The sequence below is a fragment of the Malus sylvestris genome, chromosome 5, assembly GCF_916048215.2.
Source record: "Malus sylvestris chromosome 5, drMalSylv7.2, whole genome shotgun sequence".
Classification (NCBI taxonomy): domain Eukaryota; kingdom Viridiplantae; phylum Streptophyta; class Magnoliopsida; order Rosales; family Rosaceae; genus Malus; species Malus sylvestris.
This window is the reverse complement of record NC_062264.1, coordinates 29108725-29133656: the sequence shown is the minus strand read 5'-3', so window position 1 is coordinate 29133656 and position 24932 is coordinate 29108725. Positions and strand designations below refer to the sequence as shown.

Sequence of the window (24932 nt, the reverse complement as noted above, 5' to 3'; positions counted from 1 at the left end):
AAACATTCAGAGATTAAGTAATGAGACAAAAAAATTTTACGGTTATAAAACAAAAAATCACGATTTAACGGTTATTTTAACTTCGATTTTGAAGTTTTTTACAACTACACTCCTTTACCCTATACGAATACAATGAATGAATTTGATCGTCAATTTAAAATATTTACAAAAGTGGATACCACAAAATCTTATGTTATACTTAATGAAAGTATAAATAAACTCTAAGTGTTAGTGAATCTATCGTTTTGATGGGATACGAATTATATGAAACTAATTTTAACGATCCAACTGTCAAACTTGTTTGTATATATTTCAAGATCGCATACGCCAAAAATCACAAAAAACAAACATTCAGAGATTAAGTAATGAGACAAAACTTTTTTACGGTTATAAAACAAAAAATCACGATTTAACGGTTATTTTAACTCCGATTTTGAAGTTTTTTACAACTACACTCCTTTACCCTATACGAATACAATGAATGAATTTGATCGTCAATTTAAAATATTTACATAAATGGATACCACAATATCTTATGTTATAATTGATGAAAGTATAAATAAACTCTAAGTGTTAGTGAATCTATGGCTTTGATGGCATACGAATTCTATGAAACTAATTTTAACAATCCAACCGGCAAACTCGTTTGTATATGCTTCGAGATCGCATACGCTAAAAATCACAAAAAATAAACATTTAGAGATCTAGTAATGAGACAAAACTTTTCAACGGTTATAAAACAAAAAATGACGATTTAACGATTATTTTAACTCCGATTTTGATGATTTTTTACAACTACACTCCTTGACTCTATATGAATACAATGAATGAATTCGATTTTCAATTTAAAATATTTACACTAGTGGATGCCACAAAATCTTATGTTATACTTGATGAAAGTATAAATAAACTCTAAGTGTTAGTGAATCTATCGTTTTGATGGGATACGAATTCTATGAAACTAATTTCAACGATCCAACCGTCAAACTTGTTTGTATATGCTTCGAGATCGCATACGCCAAAAATCACAAAAAAAAAACATTCAGAGATCAAGTAATGAACAAAACATTTCGACGGTTATAAAACAAAAAATCATGATTTAATGGTTATTTTAACTCCGATTTTGATGATTTTTTACAACTACACTCATTGAACCTATACGAATAAAATGAATGAATTTGATTGTCAATTTATAATATTTACACAAGTTGATACCACAAAATCTTATGTTATACTTAATGAAAGTATAAATAAACTCAAGTGTTAGTTAATCTATCGTTTTGATGGGATACGAATTCTATGAAACTAATTTTAACGATCCAACCGTCAAACTTATTTGTATATGCTTCGATATCGCATACACCAAAAATCACAAAAAACAAACATTCAGAGATAAAGTAATTAGACAAAACTTTTCGACAATTATAAAACAAAAAATCACGATTTAACGGTTATTTTAACTCCGATTTTGATGATTTTTTACAACTACACTCCTTGAACCTATACGAATACAATGAATGAATTTGATCGTCAATTTAAAATATTTACACAAATGGATACCACAAAATCTTATGTTATACTTAATGAAAGTATAAATAAACTTTAAGTGTTAGTGAATATATCGTTTTGATGGGATACGAATTCTATGAAACTAATTTTAACGATCCAACCGTCAAACTTGTTTGTATATGCTTCGAAATCAAATATGCCAAAAATCACAAACTGGTTTGTATATGCTTCGAGATCACAACCGTCAAACTTGTTTTTTTATTAAGCTCTTATTTTCGAGTGTAGATGTAGTACTTAAATGACAAATATGTTTAAATGTTTTAAAGTAATATTTATGTGGTAATGTGTGGTATGTGCAAATTTAAGAAAATTTATATTTTTCTTAACGGGTCATAACGGGTTGGGTCACTTTATCCGTTGGGTAAAGTGACCCGACCTGTTAAGGACCCGTTAAGATAATAGGTGTGACACAACACGACCCGTTAAGATAACAGGTGTTACACAAAAACGACACGAACACGACAGACATGACCCGTTTGCCAGGCCTAAGTTTTCCTTAAAATTTTGTAGTGTATAGTTTGTTGTGAGTGACATTTCACCTTCATTTTCATATCTGCATCTTTTGTGGCATGTGTACCAATTTATAATCAACTGATTAATTCATAAACATTGTCACGTTGTATAATTAATATAAGGCTTATTCTTACCAATTTATTATCAAATGATTCCTGAATGTCACATGCACTCTTCTTCAATATTCACTTTACCCTTTATCGTCAAATAAGTTAAATAGTCGTTAATTTTAGTCTTTTGAACAATCTTTGTGTTTGTACCATACTTAGGGCATCCGTATTTAGACCTCGTATAAATACTCGGGGGACTCAAATGTAATTATGTAATAAATGGAGAGGCAAATATATAATAAGTGAGGAGCCCTTATTCTATAAAAGGGCCTCATCACCCTCACAATCCTCAAGCTCTCATCCTCACAAATAGAGAGCTCTCTCAAACTCTCTCTTTCTCTGGGGGACTCCCCTTCACCCTTGTAATTCATACATACAGTTAGAGAGAAACAATATCAACATCAGTGTGAACGTAGCCCAAACATTGTGGTGAACCACGATACATCTTGTGATCTTTACTTTCTTGCAGATTCACGGTCGAATTTACATTGTTCCAAAACCTCCAGTTTTGTGCATCAACATTTGGTGCCGTCTGTGGGAATCGATACGAAAAGTTGTGTCAGTTCTCTTTCATTTTTTCACCTCCGCCGTGAATATGCAGAAACTCAGAACCTCCTTGGGCTTTTCCAGAAAACCCCCATAAACACAAAGCCACCATGTCATCTCTTCTCTCTTTCTTTCTCTCTCGGTCTTTGCTCATAAACGAGCCCCAAAGATTTTTTCTTTTTTCTTTTTTAAGGTCCTTATTCTTTTTCCTTTTCTTAAGACCAGATCTCTCTCTCTCTATACCATCATTTGTCAGTTACAATCACTCTTTTCATGACAGAGGAGGGGGAGGGGAGATTCCCCAATCCAAAAAAATTAGCCTTCGCAGAAAGTTTGAAAGTTTGAAATTATGGTGAGCTCTCTTCAGAAGGTTTCAAACGATGGCGAGCTCGAAGACTCTGTTCGCTTTCGGAGCCCAAGCCCTGCTCCTTGCCTCGTCGGCCTTCACAGACGACGTTGTTGCGCTCACGAAGGACAACTTCGAGAAGGAGGTCGGTCAAGATCGCGCCACTCTCGTCGAGTTCTATGCTCCTTGGTGTGGTCACTGTAAGAAGCTTGCACCGGAGTATGAGAAGCTTGGTTCATGTTTTAAGAAAGCAAAATTGTAACGCCCCGGTCCCGAAATATTTGTATATTTTGGAAAAATAATTATGGTAGGCCCAACCTAAAAACATAGCTAATTTATTTTTCTTCTCTTGGATCAATTTCCATCTATATACTAATTCTCGAATATTTAAACACATTTATTTTATGGCTGCATCTAACGTCTCGTTAGATTGCCTACGTACCCTCAACAAGGATCAAGCCTTTCGTAGTTCAAAACTTCAAAATTTAAACCAAATCCGAAAATATTCCTTTAATCCAGCATATACCAAAATCGTAATAATATTCAAACCACAACAATTTTGATCTTGAAGACATAATTTGAATGACAAAATTTTCATAAAGAGCAATAGTCGACTTCCTGGCCATGTGTCGCCGCACCCCCCGCCGCAATTGGCGGTCGGCCGCCCCGACTCGCCGGAAACTCAACTATTTCTAAAAATTACCAAAAATTACAGGAATGAAGATCTCAATGCATAGAGTAACTTTCATACCTATGACCAAGGGTAATTTAGCTCGGAAATGCTCCAATTTGCCTCGAATCCGTCGGGAACCCTAGAAATGGGTGTTCTTGATTCGACTCTATAGCAGCTCTGATGCCCTAAAACGTGTTTGGGATTTATTCCTAGGTTATTAAGGAACATATGGGTGGTGGAAATTGGGAGAGTTTGCTTCAGATTTGATGGATCGCAACAATGAACTCGCGTACCCCCTGTGTGGTTTTGCACATTTTCAGAGCCAATATCTATCTAATTTGTGATAGAATCAGTCAAGGGGAGGTCATGGAATCTTTTTAAGATGGTTTGGTAGTATAATTCATCAAAAAATCCGACGAAAAGCCACCGGAAGAGGTGGAGGAAGCCAGGTCGGGTTGATGATATAGAACCGGGTCGAAGGATCCTGTGTACTTCTTTCCCCTCCTTTCCCCTCCTTTCTCTCTTCTGTCATTGGTTACTCTCTCTCTCCCCCTTTTCTGATTGGCCCTTCTCTCCCTCATTTCCCTCCTTTATCTTCCATCTCCACCGCTTAACCTTTCTTACTTTTAATCTGGGCCACACACGTGGCCTTCCAGATTTGGCTCCAAAAATCTTGAGCATTCTAGAAATGATAAATTTACCATTTTATCCCCGACTTTAAACGTTAATAACTTCTTCGTTCTAACTTTGTTTCACGAACGGTTTGCGCCTACGCATTCGTGAGGTCGAGCTCTATTCAAAAATATAAATTTTGACCTCGAAAGGTCTACGTATTTTAAATAATTAAGGTCCAAACTTTAAACCTCGTAACTAATTTAATTTAAAACTAAACTTACACAAATTATTATAAATTCTTGAAAAATCATATAAAAGCTCAATAATACAAATACGTTGATTAATATAATTTCCGGAAACACAACTGTAAAAGTTCTCGATTAAATTCTTCATAATCATAAATCGATTTATTTTCGATTTTCTCCACATATGCATAATTATGAATATATAATTCATATATTTAATTTTTCGGGGTATTACAAAAATCGATTTTAATAGCAAAGGTTGATTGTGATAAGCACAAGGGCATTTGTGGCAAGTATGGAGTTTCCGGCTACCCCACAATTCAATGGTTTCCTAAAGGGTCCTTAGAACCCAGAGGTGGAGATTCCATCCGGCTGAAACAAATCATCATGCCATCAGGGAAGACGAAGAACCCCATCCAGCACTCAGAGTACTCCGACTCCGAGCTCATCTTCAGCTACATCCCGGACCCATTTGGGTTCGTCATCAATGTGAAGATCGTCAACGCGTACCGTGACCATTGCACATTCCTCGACCGCGGTAGGACCCTCCTGCAAATTTTCTCAGAGCTCATGGAGCGCAAGGAGGGTTGCTCCAAAGGGAAAGGTGGGTCAATAAAAAGTACGTGTTGTAGATAAAATGGGACAGGGCCAACGAAACCCGAGTCAAGGATTACAGTGGCAATTAAAAGCTTAAAGCCAGATGGTCTCCAAGGCCATAGAGAATAAGTGGACAGAGAATGAGCGGGGAGATCAAGAAAATCAAAAGATGACCTTACAAAACAACATGGTGGACAGAGAGAGGTGCGGTGGAAAAGAGAAAGTAAAAGCAAAAACAAAGCAGAAAAGGAAAAACCGAAAAGAAGATGCTCCACTATTCCACTATCCCACGGGATAACATGATTAAAGATAAGAAGATGCCCACCAAGGTTCCCCATCTCCACTTTCTGTTGGACCAAAAGATGCCCATCAACATGCTGAAAACATGTGATTTATTTTTCTTATCTTTCGGAGACATCTATATAAACCCCATCAAAGGGTAATTAAATAAATAAATAAAAACGGCAAGCCCAAAATAATGGGCTGGAATGTTATGTGGAGGGCAAAGATCCATATGCCCAAAAGAGCCAGGCCCTCTACTATCACCAACTAGGTGATCAAAAGTACGTTTCGTAGTACAAAAAATTATTCGGTAGCCTGCCAGTATTATTACCAACCAGGTGATCAAAAGTACCCCCAGTACTCCAAAATTATTCGGCAGCCTATCGCTATTATCACCCACTAGGTGATTAAAAGTACGCCTAGTACTCCAAAATTATTCGATAGCTTACCGCTATTATCATCCACTAGGTGAGCAAAAGTACGTCTAGTACTCCAAAATTATACATGAGCATCACTCATGTCAATCATACATAAACATTCATAAGCATCACTCATGTCAATCATACATAAACATTCATGACCATCATTCATGTCAACATTCATGAGCATCACTCATATCAACATCCATGAGCATCACTCATGTCAATCAACATAAACATTCATGAGCATCACTCATGTCAATCAGCTTCGAAAACTTCATTTACAGAGCTCCAGCTTCAAAAGCCAACTTCAAAAGCTACATTTACAAAAAGCTCCAACTTCAAAGCTTCATTTTCAAAGCTTCCCCTACAAAGTTTCAGTGCATGTTATACAAAAACCGCCTCCGAACAACCGCCACTTCAGCCCATACATGGATTGAATTTGAAGTCTCCAGCCAACAAACTCTCTTGATTGAAGACTTGAGGGACTACACTATGTACCATATATTGGGCTTCCGCAACTGGGCCTCATGAAAAATACTTGGAGGACTTAGCCCATTATTTATGTACTAAGGAGCGAACCCTTATTCTATAAAAGGGACTCCCTCATTTTCATTAGAGAGCACCCATTATTCATGTATTGAGGAGCGAGCCCTTATTTATAAAAATGACTCCCTCACCATCATTAGAGTGCATGGCTGCCTGCTTAGCAACCACCTCGCCGCGAGCATCAACTCTAGCCCATCATTTATGTATTGAGGAGCAAGTCCTTATTCTATAAAAGAGACTCCCTCACCATTATTAGAGATCATTGCCGCCTACTGAGCAACCGCCTCATCACGAGCATCAACTCTAGCCCATCATTTATGTATTGAGGAGAGAACCCTTATTCTATAAAAGGGACTCCCTCACCTTCAACGCCACAAGCCAAGCCAACCAAGGCAATATAAGCCACAAACCGAGCAGCCTCGCAACATGTTCTACTTCTAGTTGAGCATCATTTCAGATTGAGCACTGCCTCATATCAAGTATCAGTTCTAAACGACATCTAGTTACTTCAACCCACACATGGACTGAATTTCAAGTCTCCAGCCAAAAGACTTTCTTGACTGAAGACTTGGGGGACTACTGTTTGTACCATACTTAGGGCTTCCGTATTTAGACCTCGTATAAATACTCGGGGGACTCAAATGTAATTATGTAATAAATGGAGGGGCAAATATGTAATAAGTGAGGAGCCCTTATTCTATAAAAGGGCCTCCTCACCCTCACAATCCTCAAGCTCCCATCCTCACAAATAAATAGTTCTTTCAAACTCTCTCTTTCTCTAGGGGACTCCCCCTCACCCTTGTAATCCATACATACAGTTAGAGAGAAACAATATCAACATCAGTGTGGACGTAGCCCAAACATTGGGGTGAACCAAGATACATCTTGTGTTCTTTACTTTCTTGCAGATTCACGGTCAGATTTACGTTGTTCCAAGACCTCCGGTTTTGTGCATCAACACTTTGCAAAGAGATCCAAAAACTTAAAAATTGACCCCTTAATCTTGAAATTCAATTTTCTCTTCTTCTTGTTGAAGGATGAGTGCAAGTGATAAAATGTGATAATATAGAGTGTAGGGAAAAATTAGGACACAAAGGAAAAATGCATATGATAAGGATAGAATATGGGGGGTAATGTGAAAATTTGGTGAAGAGTACATGTGTCATAACTAAAAATAAGTTATTAATCTATGTTGTAGGCCTATTTGATTGAACGATCTAGGGTTTAGAAAAAGAGAGGGGGTCGGCTATGGTTAGAGAGAAAATAGATTGATTTAATTGTGAGGTGTGTTTGATTCACCCCATTGTGTCTTTATTTATAGTAGTAGGATAGGTAAAAACCTTTCCCTTTAGGATTACAACATTTAATAGGTAATCTACTCTTAATAGGAATATAAGATACATTCTCATATCTACTAGGATTTACACAATCACATTCCTATTCTAAATATGACTGCAACACTCCCCCTTGAGTGTGTAAATACTCAACAAACCATCGCATCAGATCTTCAACAGATAAGGTAGAATAGTTGATGAAATCATCGGCACAACGGGTGATCGCGAGTCTCAAATTTAAGTGAAGTATGCATTTGTAGTAAAACTCACAAACCTTGCTATGGTAAAACCCAAGGCATGGGGAAAACCCATAGACTAAAGAGAAAAGTGAAAAGTAAGCATAATGTCTTTAAACAAACTGCAAATAGGATGTAAGTAGTGAACTCAACGGAGTATGATCATCCCAGGATGGGTGCCTCATTAAAACATCGTTAGGTAGAAAAAACCCAGTGGGAAAAATGCTCATAATCATAGGAAAAAGAGTACATTAAGATCATGTGAGTATGCTTCTAGATACCCCCCTAAGTTAGACATAACTTCTAAATAAGAGAACTACAAGCAATTCAACTCAAATAATTTACACATACCGATTCCTTGGACGAGCTTCTGAAAAGTAGACTTGGGTAATGACTTGGTGGAAAAATCGGCCAAGTTGTCCTGGGAACGGATTTACTGCTGGTTTGAGTAAATAAACTTTGGTGCTATGTGCTTGGTATTGTCTCCCTTGATGTATCCATTTTTCAACTACTCGATACATGCTACATTGTCTTCAAATATCGTCGTAGGAAGGTCAATGACTGATGTAAGACCACTAGTGCTTCGAATGTGTCTCATAACTTCTTTCGAATGTGTCTCATAACTTCTCTTAGCCAAAAGCACTCACGTGATACTTCATGCAAGGCGAGAATCTCAACATGGTTTGACGAAGTCGCAACTAGCATTTGATTGGTAGACCTCCAAGATATCGCAGTGTCTCCAACAATAAAGACATAACCCGTTTGAGAATGTGCCCTATGTGGGTCAGACAGATATCCAGCATCTGCGTAACCAACAAGGCGAAAATCAATCTGAGGACCATAAGGGGCGGCAACACTCGAAGATTCGTGGGTATAAAACAAGCCCAAATCCGTTGTACCCTTGAGGTAGGGAAAAATGTCTTTAACACCATTCTAGTGCTTGCGTGTGGGCATATTGCTGTATCTTGCCAAAAGATTCACAGCGAAGGAGATGTCAGGTTTAGTGCACTGAGCCAAGTACAATAAACCCTTAATTGCACTTAGGTAAGGAATTTTGGGTTCCAAAATCTCTTCCTCATCCTCCTTTGGACTGAAGGGATCTCGTTTAGCTTCTAAAGTTCGAACAAGCATGGGTGTACTTGAAGGTTTCGTTTTATTCTCATTAAAACGACGCAACACCTTTTGGGTGTAGTTCGATTGATGTACTAAAATTTCATCCGAACAATGCTCGATCTCCAGGCCAAAACAGTATCAAGTTTTTCCAAGATCCTTCATCTCAAATTCCGATTTCAAGTGTGCATCAATTTCCTCAAGCTCTACGGAAGTCTCAATGAGGTTCATGTTATCGACATAAACTGTAACGATTGCAAATCCGGAATGTGACTTCTTTATGAACACGCATGGGCATAATTTGTTGTTCACGTAACCATCACTTGTCAAATATTCATTCAGATGGTTATACCACATCCGCTCGGATTGTTTTAATTCGTAGAGTTACCTCCTCAACCTAATTGAGAGAGTGTTTCGTGGTCTAAAACTATTTGAACCAGTCAATGGAAGTCATTCTGGAACTTTCATGTAAATTTCTGTATCTAGATCTCCATAGAGATATGCGGTTACCACGTCCATAAGCTGCATATTCAGTTTTTTTTTCTTCAGAAATTACCAAACTGATTAGGTAATGGAATGTTATAACATCCATTATGAAGGAATACGTCTCTTCGTAATCAATCACAGGGCGCTGAGAGAAGACTTACGTTACGAGGCGTGTTTTGTATCGCACTATTTCATTCTTCTCATTACGCTTCCTCACGAAAACCCACTTATAGCCAACGGGCTTCATGCAGGGTGGTGTAGGAATGATAGGTCCAAAGACCTTACGTTTCACGAGTGAATCGAGTTCGACCTGAATTGCTTCTTTCCAGTTTGACCAATCGGTTCTACGTCAGCATTCATCGACAAAACGTGGTTTAATGTCATCGTTAAGCATGATGTCAATAGCTACTGAGTATGTGAATATATCATTGATGATCATCTCATTCTTATTCTAAACCTCATCCAATATTGCGTAATGGAACAAAATCTCGCGATTTTCGGGAGGCCGGCATGTTTCGTCTGAAGCATCACCATAATCTAAAATAGCCTCATGCGTTGGAATGGATGAGTAAACGATGGTCAGATTCAAACTAGGGTCACTAGTTGGTGCCATTTTCCTCTTCCGGGGTTGTGAATCCTTTGAACCAAGGGGTCTGCCACACTTTAGGATTGGAACATATTATTAACTAGCCGCCAATGTACCTTGTTGTGTGGAGGGTGCTGCCTCCCCACCTTCGGGGACAGTCTGGCCTTCTCAGGCGGGTTGTTAACGTACACAGGGTACATCTATCCTTGCAGATGTGTTTACAGCAGGTATATGTGATCTTGTCACCTTTGTTAGGTTATTAAAAGCATCTGGCATGCTTTGAGCAATGCTCTGAAGATCTATAATTCATCGTACCTCAGTTTCAGACTGGGCAGTGCGGGGATCTAAATGAGACGTAATGGGAGCATACCACAACAATTTGCGACGTTCTACAAGAACATTAGCATGCTTATCTCCCTCTAATGACGGGAAGACTATCTCATCAAAGTGACAATCCACAAAACATGCGATAAAAAGATCTCCTGTCAAGGGTTCTAAGTAGCGAACAATTGATGGCGAATCATAACCGACATAGATTCCCATTTTTCTTCGATGACCCATTTTGGTACGTAGCGGCGGCATTATTGGCACATAAATGGTGCACCCAAACATTCGTAAATGCGAGACTTCAGGCTCGTATCCAGTGACCAACTGTTATGGTGAATGTGGTTGAGTAGCAGTGAGCCTCATGCTGACCAACATAGCTGTGTGCAATATTGCATAGCCCTAGGCAGATACTGGCAGTTTGGTTCTCATAACCAAAGTCCGAATGATCAATTGAAGGCGCTTTATGAAAGCTTCTGCCATGTCGCTTTGGGTGTGAACATGGGGTACATGATGTTCCACATCAATCCCTACCGACATGCAATAATCGTCAAAAGTCTGTGACATAAACTCTCCAGCGTTATCCAGTCGAATTGACTTAATTGGATAATCAGGGTGGTGAGCCCTTAGCTTAATGATTTGAGCTAGAAGTTTAGCAAACGTGGCGTTGCATGTGGACAACAAGCAAACATGTGACCATCTTGTCGATGCATCAACCAACACCATAAAATATCTAAATGGTCCGCATGTTGGTTGGATAGGTCCACAAATGTCTCATGAATCCTCCAAAGAAACTTAGGAGGGTCGTGAATAATCTTTGTATATGAGGGTTGAGTATTCAACTTCCCTAAAGAACACGCTTTGCAGGGTGGGAGTCCAACATACAGATGTACCTTATGCCTGTGTGAAGACTTGAGGATACGGCGCATCATGTCACGTCCAAGATGTCCCAAACGGTCATGCCAAAGCAACAAAATGTCTTGGAACTCAGGCATAGGGTCGGCCATATTGTGGGCTTCTATGCTGCGAATGGTTGTGATGTACAACCCACTCGGCAGACGTTCAACTTCTCGTGAATACGTTTTTGGCCATATTTGTATGAAGTAATACAAAAGAAATTCAGAACCATTATCTTCAGTGGTTTCAATATGATATTGATTATCTCAAATATCTCTAAAACTCAGCAACGTTCTTCCGGAACGTGGAGAATAAAGTGCCTCCTTAAGGGTCAAGATTGTACCATTGGACAACATGATACATGCATTTTCGTATCCTTCAATCAGGTTGGATGAGCCTGAGAGAGTTGTCAAATGAGCTTTCTTGGGTATTAAGTTAGTAAATAGTGTCGTTCACGCAAGATGGTGTGCGTGGTTGCACTATCTACCAGCAAATTATTCCAAATACATAGAAAACTTGTTCAAAATTAAACCATAAACCTAGAGAAATAGGGGGTAGGGCCGGCCACTCCTAGTGGGTTCGGCCACTAGGGGTAAACACCCTAAAAATGTCTAATTTATTCATCCATAAGCGTTGACGCCTTCTGAAAATCTGATATCTCCATTGATGTAGTTGCATCTTCCAAATGATCCACATGTGCAAAGTTAGACTCACCATGGGAATGATACTTGGCCATAGCCTCAGGGGAAGCTCGGCATACGCGTGACTAATGATCCCTTGATCCACAACGATATCACATGTCCAATTCAGTAGAAACGGGCTGAACAGGAACTTTGCCCTTATTCTTGAAGTTTGGGACCTTAGAGGCGAGTGGTGGATGTTGCTGGGTCACATTTCTTCCCTTAGGTACGGCACTATGTTAACCTTGGGCCCGTGGTTGGGCATGCCGCCCATTCCCACGGTCACAACGATTTTTTCGTCGTTTATGGCTGCTAGAATTGGTCGCATGCACTTTAAGCACGGCGTTTGAGCCAATGGGTCGAGCTTCATGATTCTTCATCAAAAGCAGGTTCTGCTTTTCAGCGAGAAGTAAAATAGAGATCAAATCCGAAAACTTGGTGAATTTATGTGCCCTATATTGTTGCTGCAAGACAATATTGGTGGCATGGAAGGTCAAATAGGTCTTCTCCAAGAGATCTAATTCAGTTAGTTCCATTTTGCAAAATTTCAACAATGAACGGATTCTACAAACTTCAGAGTTGTATTCATTCACAGAGCCAGATGTGTCTTGCTTCAGGCATGTATATGTCTTTCTGGTGATTGAAACGGTTGGCCAGAGCAAGGGAGATGGTGCATGGGTCCTTCTCAGCGAGATACTCAGTTTGCAGTGCATCATGGATGTGTCTTCCTATGAAGGTCATTGCAGTAGCCTTCTGAGCTTCGTCAACAGGTTTGTCGGCGATAGGTGTCTCAATAGTGGCTCTAATGCCCTTTGCAATCAGATGGAGCTTCACATCTTGAACCCACTGCAGATAGTTTCTTCCAGAGACTTCTAGAGCAAAGAAATCGAGCTTGTTTAAGTTCGACATGTCCCTAAATGGAGGGAAAGACGTGAGTAGTAATATGGTAAGCCATAGACATATATCGTAGAACATACAAATTCTATAAACATGTATTGGTTTAATTTATGCATGAAAACTACAAGTTTCATATGGTATGTTTTGAATGAAAACTTCGGGTTTCAAAGACACTAAATTTGAAACTACAGGTTCAATTTAGTTTTATAAACAATTAGTTCATAATGAGAGGTTCCTACAAGAAACATCGAATGCAATATACTAATTTGAATATAGTGGATTTGAGGTTCTTCGGGAACTCAAGTGTGAGAGCTTTGTTACTACGAAAGTATGTGACGGTTCAAAGTATAAAAATAAATTATTGAATCATTAATGGCCAAAAGTGATCTTCAGGTCAATAATTTTGGATTCATTATCAGATTGATGGACTGCCAGTCGCTTTTAATTAATTCAATAAATCGGGCCATCCAGGGTCGATTGTAGAAGCAAAATAATATTAACATACGAGTTAAAATTATTTAGAATGCTAAAATAATAGCAGTTGGGTAGAAAAATATTGCCCCAAAAATAATTGGGCTTAGGTTAGGTGCCTTGAGTAAAAGGCAAGGCCCAAAAGGGCCACAGGAGTGACTGCAGGCCATGGGGGGTGCGGGAGAAACCCCAGCTGCAGCTGGGTTTCAGTTTGGGCCGACGGGAGGGCACGACAACATGCTTCAGACCCATCAAATTAGGCTCGAGAAGCGAGCTGGGGGTGCACACAAAGCCTAGCGCAAAAGGCTAGCATTGGTTTAGGCATAGGTGGCGGGAAGCCTAGCCGTAAAGAACTAGTGTTATGGCTATGGGCCAAGGCAGCAAGATGGGGCATGGGACTTCAGGCCCTATCGAGGTTAATTCCAAGCCGAGGCCTGGTGGCTGTTTCCATAGTGATGGTGCGGTGGTGTGCCGCACCATGTCCAATTCCTTTTTTTTTTTTCAAAATCCCTAAGGGTTTAGAAAAACCCTAAATATGCTTCTAATTTATTTTATATAATTTGACTCACAAATTCCACATAAAAATTTAATTGTGCGATGCATGAAACAAATATATATATTGACAAATATATGAACATATACAATATATATATTGAAAGGAAAATATAAACATAAAGGGGTTCATGCATCATGGGGAATGTTTTCATGCTTCGTGGACGTTTCAAATATCTTCTTTTATTTTAAGCGTACATGATTAGCAGAAAACGAATAAGCCTTTGAATTTGGTGGATAATAGCATCCTCCTACAATGCATCAATTCCTCAGCTTCTGGAAAAAGCGTGCTGATAACGTGTTGTAGGCCTATTTGATTGAACGATCTAGGGTTTAGAGAGAGAGAGAGAGGGGGGGGGGCGGCTATGGTTAGAGAGAAAAGAGATTGATTTAATTGTGAGGTGTGTTTGATTCACCCCATTGTGCCTTTATTTATAGTAGTAGGATAGGTAAAAACCTTTCCCCTTAGTATTACAACATTTAATAGGTAATCTACTCCTAATAGGAATATAAGATACATTCTCATATCTACTAGGATTTACACAATCACATTCCTATTCTAAATATGATTGCAACAATCTATTCTTTTTATTGCTAGTGACACTACATTTTTATACAACTATCAAATGTAAGTGATTAAGTGAAGCTTATTGGTTCATGTAAGTTTCATTTGTAGCGGACAGGTGGTACAAAAATGTCTTCTCCCAAGTTTATTGGTTCATTTAAGTTTCATTTGTAGTGAATCTTATTGGTTCATGTCTTCCCCCAAGTTTATTTGGTGGTGGTTGTTATTATGATTTATCTACTATGAAATCATGTTCTGCTTTTTCACTTTCAAATTTTACGATGTTGTTGGAAAATAAAATTTCAGTCATTTGTCTAATTGTCCTTTTGGTTCGATTCACTAATTTACCAACTTATGTCTTACCTATGGTGTTTGTTTTTTTATTGTTCTCTTTTACAATAATGGCTCCGTTTTAACGTGTGCAAGTCACAAACATCATATTAAATTAGTTGGTTATGACGGTGCAACCGTCTCATTGCACTTCAATTTGAATTTTATTGGACCTCCTTATATAAGTTAGCTTCATTTGATTGATTGCTTATGCTTGAAATAGATTAGTTGGGAATTGGATGTGCTCAACCCCTCCAATCCCAATTTGAATTTTGTCATACCTACTCTTGTAAACGAGCTTCATTCAACCGATTGCTTATGTTCAGAATTGATTAGTTGGGAATCGAATACTTTGCAATGAAGGGCATAATTCCTAAAGCAATTGATCCACTTGATAGGGCGGGAAACGAATAGAGATGAATATGCACAGTATGATGCATCTCTCATCTCGATGAAGAGGAGGTGGATTTGTTAAGCCTCTCATTGGGTCCGAGCTCCCATCTTTATTTCGATTCTTCATCAAGATTTGGTTTCGATGGCCTCATTTCTACGTGATTATAGTAGTTTTGAATATCGGCTTGGTTTACAAAATCTGCATTGGCAATAAAGCACTAGTAACTAAGCTAAGGCCAAGACCCACAGAAGCTTTGTTTCTTCCTGGATCTTACAATGCCCAAGTCTCTGATCAAATTGGGGCTGAATCCGAAATCGAACTATCTGAATAGGCCCGGCTGTAGAAGACTAAGGATTAATGAATCCAAAAGCCTTTTATGGCAGTGCTGAACTACTCCAACCCAAACTTGATTGGGTTTCTCGGCCTAACTAGACACCAGTTGTAATCTTATAACCCAACTTCTGATAGGGCCCAAACTTCTGATTTGTTTTTGAGTTATTCATTTGGGGGATAAATTGAACAAATAGTCTTTTTGTGGTGATAGCGTCATCGGATCGGATGATAGCTCTGTGGCCAAAAAAAGCCAGAATTTAAATCCTTTTGGTAGAGTTTGTTAGCAATTGAGCTCAAAATTAAATTTTTTGTCAAAGTCTCCTTCAAGCACAAGCTAGGTTAGTCATTTCAACCTTATCAACCCATTTTATCATTCAAAGTTGATGATAACCTTGATTTATTTAGAGTTATTCATTTGGAGGCCAAATTGGACAATTAGTCTCCGTGGTGATAGAGTCATCAATGATAACCACGTGACAAAAAAAGATAAAATTTAAATCATTTTGGTAGAGTGAGTTAGCAATTGAGCTCAAGATTAAAATTTCGTCAAAGTCTCCGTCAGGCACAAGCTAATTTAGTCATTCCACTGTTATCAACCGATTTTATTGTTTGAAGTTGATGATTGTTGTCCATCACCCAATTGAAGATGATTAAACACATCCAAATTACAAAATTTTATGAGTCTGATTCACTCCAGATCACATCAGCATTAAATTCGATCTTCCCCTACATGTCTCTTATTGGGCATATCGTCGAAGATTCGAAGGTTATGTTGACTGAGATCACTGGAGCTTCTATTGCCCACGCTTGTTGCCAACGAAACGAGGCTGCTCACCGTCTTGCATGTTCCGCTCTCTCATCCTCATGTGATCGTGCATGGTTCGAGGAACCACCAGATGTTATTCTTGATCTCCTACTGTCTGAAAGTAGTAATTAATGGTGTTTTGTGCTGGTTTCTTTTTCCAGCCCTTTGTTTTGGTTTTGAACTCACTGCTGGTGTTAACACCCAGCTCTTTTGTACTGGTTCCCATGAACTTTGTCCTTTTGAAATATATGCCGCAGCTTTCAAAAAAAAAAAAAAAGATTCCATAGCCGCCATACCCAAAGATGAAAACTCAAGCTCTTGCACACCCACATGCGGACCCGGAATTGGAAAAATCAGTCAAAAAGCCGGCCTTTTCTGCCAGACATGAAACTCGCGTCCGGAATTGTCCATCTTCGCGCAATGACTGCCTCATTTTGTTTAATTCCACTGCAATTCCAACGCGACATGTGCTCCGGTAAAGCTCGACGACAGGAGGTCGGGTGGGTACTGATGCAGCTACTACCTCACTATCTTAAATAGGCTAACAGAGGTTAACTGACTAATTTAACCTTGTATGTTGACGGAGACTTAACAGAGACTCCAATGTGAGCTTAATCCATAACTGACTCAACCTTTAAAGCCTGTTTGGTGGGCTAGATGAGATTGTGTCTTTTGGATAGGATTAGATTGGTAGGAATTTGTAAGACAAGATTTGTAACCTATGTATAAGAATAGGTTAGTTAACTTACTCTATTGCAAATTCATAACCAATCATGTTTGTCTCACATTTTGTCGTAAAAAACAAGGAACTGTACTCAAATCCATTTTTTAATTGCTCACAACTTATCTTATCCAGCCCACCAAACGAGCCTAAGTGTTTAATTCGTAATTTTTAACCATGAAGTCTATTCTGAATACTCTATAATCATGAGGATTATTTATCCAATTAATCCTGCATTCATTTGGTTAATGCCTAATCATAACTGGAATGAAGGTAATAAGTCCCATAGTATGTGAATTCCACTTTTACAATCTTCACTTTAAAGTTGGAATTATTCAATTCGGAGTGAAGTGATTTTTTTTACTTGATCATTATATAGGGTTTTGTTTTGGATTTCAATTAAGTGTTAAGAAGTGAGGATTTCAGAGATACGCATCCATAATAAGAGTTTAACTATAACTTTTCTCTTTTCTTAAATCACTACATATTGTTTGGAGTTTCACGCTTCATATTCTTTTATCTTATCTTTAACAAGTTACGCTAGTTGGTTTGAACAATGTACATGTCTCGTTGCCCTCAAAATGAAATCTCTTTTACATAAATTAGAGTATATTAGAATATCGCTTAATTAATCAACAAAAACTTTGTGAAAGTGCCAAGGAAAGAAATAATTTAAAAAACACAAAGTGAAAGCAAGTGAAAAAAGTTTTATAAAGTCGGACAAGAAAAGGGGTCGTGTGTTTTTTTTTTTTTTTTTTAAAAGCAAAGAGGTTGGAAGTTTTCTATGAGTTTGTTGTTTGACATTTGGGGCTTAATACTTTGCCCATGACAAAAAATGTCCATCATTCTAAGTGAAAGAAAATGAGGTGCGATTGTGACACTTAAATCTATATTATACTTTCTTCGCTAGATTTCATGAAAGGGAAATGGCATAAGATGCTTTTGGTTTCGTTGATTAATGTGTAATTTGTAGCAAGAAGCAAGAACCTCTTTATAATGCATGTGAAAAAGAGAGACAAACACGCTTACAGTTGGAAAGCATGAAATTATACTGCAAATGCAAATGTTTGGTGAAGCAAATGATGGTTGTCAATTTCTTTCTTTCTCCCCAACAAAAGCAAAAACCACCAATGGCCAACTAAAGGTAAAAAAAACCCTAATGAGAAATGGGTGATTTTAATAGCGATAACTTTGTTAGTGGGGCACTTACCCTAATCCTAATGGGTCACCCTACTGCATAATTGACCTTAAGCCACCCACTGTCCTTGAGACTTGAAATCTCTCCAAACATTCTTTCTAGACTATAGGTGAGGAGTTAGCTAGGGTAGGGTCTCTCATTTCCCTTGGTTTTTGTAAAATCCAGAGGGTAAGCTAGATATATCTGGCGGAGACCTAAAACTTTTTCCTTCCATTAAGGGCATAGATTTCAGGATTTGATTATGACGTACCACCCAGAGATTTTTTTTTTCCAACAACTCGCTTGGTACAAACATTGTGAGATTCACTTCAAGCGACAGATGGCAACTAATTATGCATATGTATATAAGCAAGAATCATGCTAATGACACTTGGCTCCTTACGTGGCAAAATCATATGCCTAACAAGAATTATGCTAATGACACTAGCCACACGCAGTTAGTTGTTAATGTATTGTGAGACTCACTATTATCAACAATTGACAATTAATTGTGTCTACATATGTAAGAAATGTTATGGCAATAATCGTCTGTAATGTATAAATATATTACTAATTGGTGCATTATAAAATACAAAAATTCAAAATCGATAATTAATCATGTACAAGTGCATGCATGAGAGTCTGTTATTAGCATTTCTCATGTAACAAATTAAACTAAGTGCGACTTTTCCTTAGGATCACACTTCATAAACATTGAACCAAGCCATTGTCAAGGTTTAGAATTTTAACTTATTAACTATAGCAACAGTCACAACACTGAAATTGGGTGCCAGCGAAGTCTAAACTGGCCAAAGTCCATGTCAAGTTACAATCTTTTTTTCCTTGTCATTTTCTGAGTTTGTCCATCTCGATCAGACTCATTAGCAAAACATGGGGAACCAAAGATTAATCAGAAAAGACCACCTCAAGCAAGCAAGCATTCGAGGAAATAAATCCAAAAGAGAATCAAAGAAGCTGACAAAGAAAAATGAAAAAAGATAAGAAAAACAATATCAATCGCATACACGTCTGCATGTAATTGGCCTTGAATTTCATGGAGACAAAACTGTCAGGGTACAATTTTCTAATCGTAATTATTTATTCGCCTATCATTGCAAATTATATAATATGTTATGCAACTGTTAACAATGCTATGCACCACACAAACCACCAAACCAAAAGCATCTTTTTTTTCTGGTAATTATAATTTAAATTACACTAATCTGCAGACCAATAATAGACCCCCTCAATTAAAATAAACGATAAGGCTGCAATGCACAAATCTTTTGCTTAACCCTAAACTTGGATTTTTACTAACCACCTCTTAGACAAAAAAGATTAGCATAATTCTAAAGGGCATCTTTCCAAACCTGAACTCCACTACATTGCCCTTTTTCTTTATTTTCTTAATTATACTATAAAATTTAAAAAGTGGGTGAAGATTGTAAAGCTCCTTTGATTCATTGGGCCTAAGTCAGAATCTCACCGCTGCCAACCTGAGATTCTTTTGATGTTTTGTGTACTGTTGTATACTGTAAAAAACAAAAATCTAAAAATCTAAACATTTTTAACGGAGTGGTTCTAACCTCTAACCTCTCTGCTCATATTTTTATTTTTTATTTTTTATTTTTTTATTTTTTTATTTTATTTTTATTTTTTATTCTGAGCAGTAAAAAGAGAACAGAAGCTTCTGTTTTTGGATAATCTGTGAAAATTACCGGAGCTCAAAAGATGGCAGAAATCATGGTTGACCCCAGCTCAAGATTATAACCAATTGTCTTAATCATTCAAATTAGACTTTCTTGGACAGCAAGAGACCCCACTCATACAGCTGGTTACAACCCAAGTTTAATCAGAATCAAATCCAAAAGATTATGCAAATTTCACTGTGATCAATAATTGACATGACTTTTGTGGAAAATTACAAAATTCTCCTTGAAATGATTACAAAGCTCTCTCATCTAATTAATTAATTAGCATTGTTATCTTACAGAAATTGCTTCTGGGATTTTACAGTGGATACAAAAGGCCCTCCCCAAAAGGGAGAAAAAATTAGAACAAAGAAAATTACATTGAGTAAATGAAGATGAAATGAAGGAAGAAAAAATAATGGCTCTCTTCAATTGGAGAAAATCTTATGTAGGGATATCCCGACCACTTCATCCTTTAAGGCACCTCTATGAGATTTTCTTGTATTTTAATCTCATCTAATCTCATGCGGTTCCATTCAGCGTGAGAGTTGCTCTAATCATGCAACCCTACCAAATATTTTCTCCTTTAATAGAATAGACGTAAAGGGTTTGGTACCAAGCAAATGATAAAAGGCTCAGTATCAGCACAGTGCATGCAAATCTTCAAACATTTTTTATATCTTGTATTTACAACAACATCCCCCCTGTCCACATTATGAAGGACTGACGGTCAGAGCTCAATTTTCATGTGGGATACTTGATTTGAACCTGCATCATGTTAAAAAAAAAAAAAAAAATTACCATGGCAATTTCTATTTATTACAATTTTATATGTTGGAATATGAGGTAGAATTTTTTGTTTTTTTTCTCCTTACCATGCAATTCTGATTCCCTGGTTGGATTTTGGCCAAAACCCATCTGAACAATGGTTTGTAGATCATCTTCACCAAATGCTGCAAACTGGAAAAAGTAAACCAGAAAGAGTTAGATAACTTTTTCTACCAGACGATAATATATATATCTTAAACAACCCTAATTCATAAGAAAGGGACTTCGAACTTGAGGTAAAAGAATGGTCACACTGATCCAACCAACTAACTAACCCTCGACAAACTTAAAATATTGTTGAAGTAAAACAGTAAAATTAATTACCTGAGGAATGCGTTCACTACTAAAACCACTGAGAGGAGGTAATTGCATCCCAAGGCTTTGGTATAGTGAGGTATTATCCAAGGGGTCCACAGCCCCATTAGAAAGTACTGGATTTTGCTGGCGTTGGTGTCCATAAATGGCTTGTGCCGAGGAATCTGATGGGAATATTGGATGCTGTGGCAAACCACCGTTTTGCTGAAATATCTAAAACCAGAAAAGGAAAATTAAATTTAGAAAAGTTGGAAAATATTTATTTAATTATGTTCTTAGAGAATAAATTACAACCTACCTCTTTTGACATTAGGGTTTCCATGTTGAAATCCAGCCTGGTGTTCACAGAAGACAACTTCATGGAGAGAAACTGCACAAAAAAAAAAAAACATGCAAATATAACCGGTTAGAGTAATAACAAGGAAGCTACATTCTGAACTGCAAATTTACAATTTGAAATCTGTGTTGACTTTTCTTATTAGTAAAATGTCAAATTTTTTACCTCGACTTGGCGTTGTAATGACTGCACATAATTAATAATCTCATCAAGCATAAGTGCTTTTCCAGTCACCTAAAAAAAGCCAAAAAGAATCGAAGTCACGTTAGTGAAAGTGGCACATTCATGCATTTTAAAAAGTTAAAAGCTTTTCGTGTGTTAAGGTTATGGCTCAGCCCCCTAATTAAATTTCTTTGTCAATTAAAATGGTTTAGAATATTATAACTCAGTATTTAACGCATACCTTGTTGCAATTCGGCACAAGATCTTGAAGAAGCTTCATTCTTTCACTAATTTTTTCTCTTCTTACCTATCAAAATTGCACCACAAAACCCATGTCACAACAAAGCTTGACATTAAAATGGAGGGAATTAATTTAATTAAAACTCAGCCCATAATTCTTACCCTTTCAGCAAGGCTATGGCTATCAGTTGCTTGACCCCTTCTTGCTCTTACATGAATATAATCCTTGGGAGGCTCAGGTGGCTTTGGACCAGTCTTGGTTTGCTTCTCATCAGAACTAGTGCTTCCCTTTGCATCCTCCTCTGCTTTCACAGAGCCATTTTGGTCATTCCCATTGTTTTCACTTGGCTTGCATCTCTTTGCATTCGAATTTTCATCAGCTTCAGTCCCCTGTGTGCAAATGAAAAAAAAAAAGTTAATTGCTTTAACTAAATTGATGCACAAACTCAAAGTCGAAAATTGAATTTAAGCCAATCGGTCACGTCAGTGCGCCCATACTTTGCACTCTTAGTACGAATCTCACTTTTCGGGTTGAGAATAGAAGAAAAAAAAGTGAGGGTAATGTTAGGTTGACCAAATTTTTAAACCAAATTCACAAGTCACCAAATAAAAAATAAATACGTTAATCAACACTTAAGTAATAATCCAATTATCAAAAATCACATCATTTGATTTACAAACTTTGGTTTAAAATTTAATCTATCTAACATTATCAAAAAGTGAACTACTTTATCATAATTAAAATGATCCAAAAAATAAGTTTAGATCACTTGATCACGTCAATGTTCCCAGCTCAATTTTTTGCTCTGAGTTCGAATTTCAACCTCATAATTTAGAATATCATTTTGTCAAGTGAAAGTTAATAGAAATTGGGGATGTATGTATGGTTGTATGTACCTTTGTGGAAGTTGGAGATGGGGATATTGGAGGAGGAGGATCCTTTGCTTTTCCCTTGGAAACTGATTTTCTTTTCCTAGAATTCAAATCCATGGAATTGGTCTCCCCATTTGGATTCTGCTCAGAAATCGTCGATTCCTCTCGGGAAATGGGGAACTCACTCCTATCCTGCAGCAGAGCACTCATCTTTTCCTGCATACTCGTTTGAGATCCGAGTGCCTTCAGCGACGGACTGCTCGAAACACGAGGAAGCTTGCCGCCATTTTTCGCGGCGGGATGGGATCGAAACGGCGGTTGTTCAGTACTGTTGTTATTGTTCATTCCTAGCTGTGGCGTTCTACCATTGAAGCTCCTGCTCCCGAAACACGAAAACTTTGCTGCCCTCTCGGCGAATCCAGGGTCGGCTGAGAACTCGGCCACGCTGGATTTCAAGGCCATGGAGTTTCCCAAACTAGGTAGGTTTTCTTTCTTCAAATGGTGATCCGCAACGGGGAGCCTTAGTTTGGGCGGCGAGTTCAACGGAGTGCTGTAGCTTGAAGTGTTGGCACTTGCATTTCCATTTCTACCCATGTAAGAATTTTGAATTCCCAGCAACGACTCGGAATGCGGCGAGATTTCGCCGGTGCCTCTGATGTTTCCGAGCTTTCCAATCAGTTCTCTGATCATGAAGCTCTCGTTCGAGATATTGGAATTGGACGCCGCCGGAGATGAGACCATTGGACTCAGGGCTGATTCGAAGTGGATGTTCTGGTTGGTTGACTTGTTGACCCAGTTGGGATTGTAGAAGCAGTCTGGGGACTGCTCCAAAGAGCAATTCCGGTCCGCGGTAGAGGACTGGATGTCTATGGCCGTCGAGAAAGAAGACCGCCATGCCGGCATTGAGGATGCTTGTTCAAAGTGAAGCGGAGGTGGGATTCCGGCATTTAGGAAAAAATCATTCTCCATGATCGTCAATTTGTCAATTGGTATCCAAAGACTGGAACTTTATAATGTTGCAGCTGCAAAAGATTGTTCTTTTTCAGGTTTTTCAGAAAGCCGGCGAGGTGGTTTCGGAAAGGGAAGCAGAGGAAGTAAAAATTTGGGTGTGGAGATAAGAATGTGGGGTTTGGATATATATGATTGTGGAAGAGAGAAGGAGAGTAATGAGTGAATGGTTTGGTGTGTAAAAAGCTTAAGCAAAAGCAGAGAGACAGAAAAAGAAAGAGAAGCAGAAAGAAAAAAGAGAAGGAAGGAGGAGAAGGGGAAGGGGGTCGGTTGTGGGGTGGAGAAGTTAAATAGGGGAAAGAGGGGAGGGAGAGGAAAAAGAAAAAGGAAAAATAATGAAAATGATTTGAAAATTTTGAGTTTTAACGATAATGATAAAATAAAGGGTAAAGTGAATAGTACCATGATTGACGTTTTAGTGTAAAAATGTGGTTTTTCGTTAGAGTGAACAATATCGGAAGCTTTTTGTTAAAATTTCCAATTTTTTTTTTTTTTAACAAGCGATAATATCTTAAGGATGTGGAGGAGTGGGCTAAGCTTTACAATGGACTTGCCACAATAATGTGGTTCAACTTCGCTATTAGCGAGAATCGAATCTAAGACTTCATACTTACAAGCGAAGATAAATATCACTAGACTGTAGTACTAAGTAGCAGATTTGATTAACTACTTAAGTGTTGATTAATATATATATATATATATATATATATATTTTTATATTGATGACACGTTACATGATTTGCAGATGCTATATAAAAAGTTAGTCTACCTAGCATTTCTCAAAGAAAACGTTGGTTTGACTTTTAGTGATTTGGTTTTTGTGTTGGAAGTGTTTAGAATAAGCAGTATTCTAAATCACTCTAGTTTATAACGATTTGCTTTATATGTGTATATAGTCATTGCAATGTCATGTGTCAATATTAAAATATCTGTATAATTTTTTGTCTACATAACATTGTATCGTTTGCACAAAAATCATGGCAGCAGTAATTGAGCTACATAAGTTGCCCTCCTAATTTACGTGTTCTAGTGTTTTCTTTACAATAATATATTTACACTAAAAAGTGAGGGAAATAAATTAGTATTAAATTTTTATTCATAAAATTCGAACCTAAA

At 37.8% G+C, this 24932-nt stretch overlaps 2 protein-coding genes across 2 annotated transcripts; one reads left to right on the top strand and one right to left on the bottom strand.

Annotated features, from left to right (window-relative positions):
• The first annotated feature begins 3118 nt into the window (after positions 1–3118).
• Positions 3119–5343, top strand: LOC126622718 (uncharacterized). Its single transcript, XM_050291451.1, has 3 exons — positions 3119–3317; positions 4871–5221; positions 5264–5343. The coding sequence occupies exons 1-3, from the start codon at positions 3119–3121 to the stop codon at positions 5341–5343; spliced, it is 630 nt and encodes a 209-aa protein (XP_050147408.1).
• Positions 5344–20209: 14866 nt separating this feature from the next.
• On the bottom strand, positions 20210–24096 carry LOC126624426 (transcription factor bHLH62-like). The gene is made up of 8 exons (XM_050293486.1): positions 22833–24096; positions 22098–22325; positions 21937–22002; positions 21699–21767; positions 21495–21566; positions 21206–21409; positions 20929–21013; positions 20210–20821 (listed from the first exon to the last, which is right to left on the bottom strand). Exons 1-8 carry the CDS (start codon positions 23775–23777, stop codon positions 20784–20786), a joined length of 1707 nt encoding a protein of 568 aa, XP_050149443.1. The 5' UTR covers positions 23778–24096; the 3' UTR covers positions 20210–20783.
• Between the last annotated feature and the right edge of the window lie 836 nt (positions 24097–24932).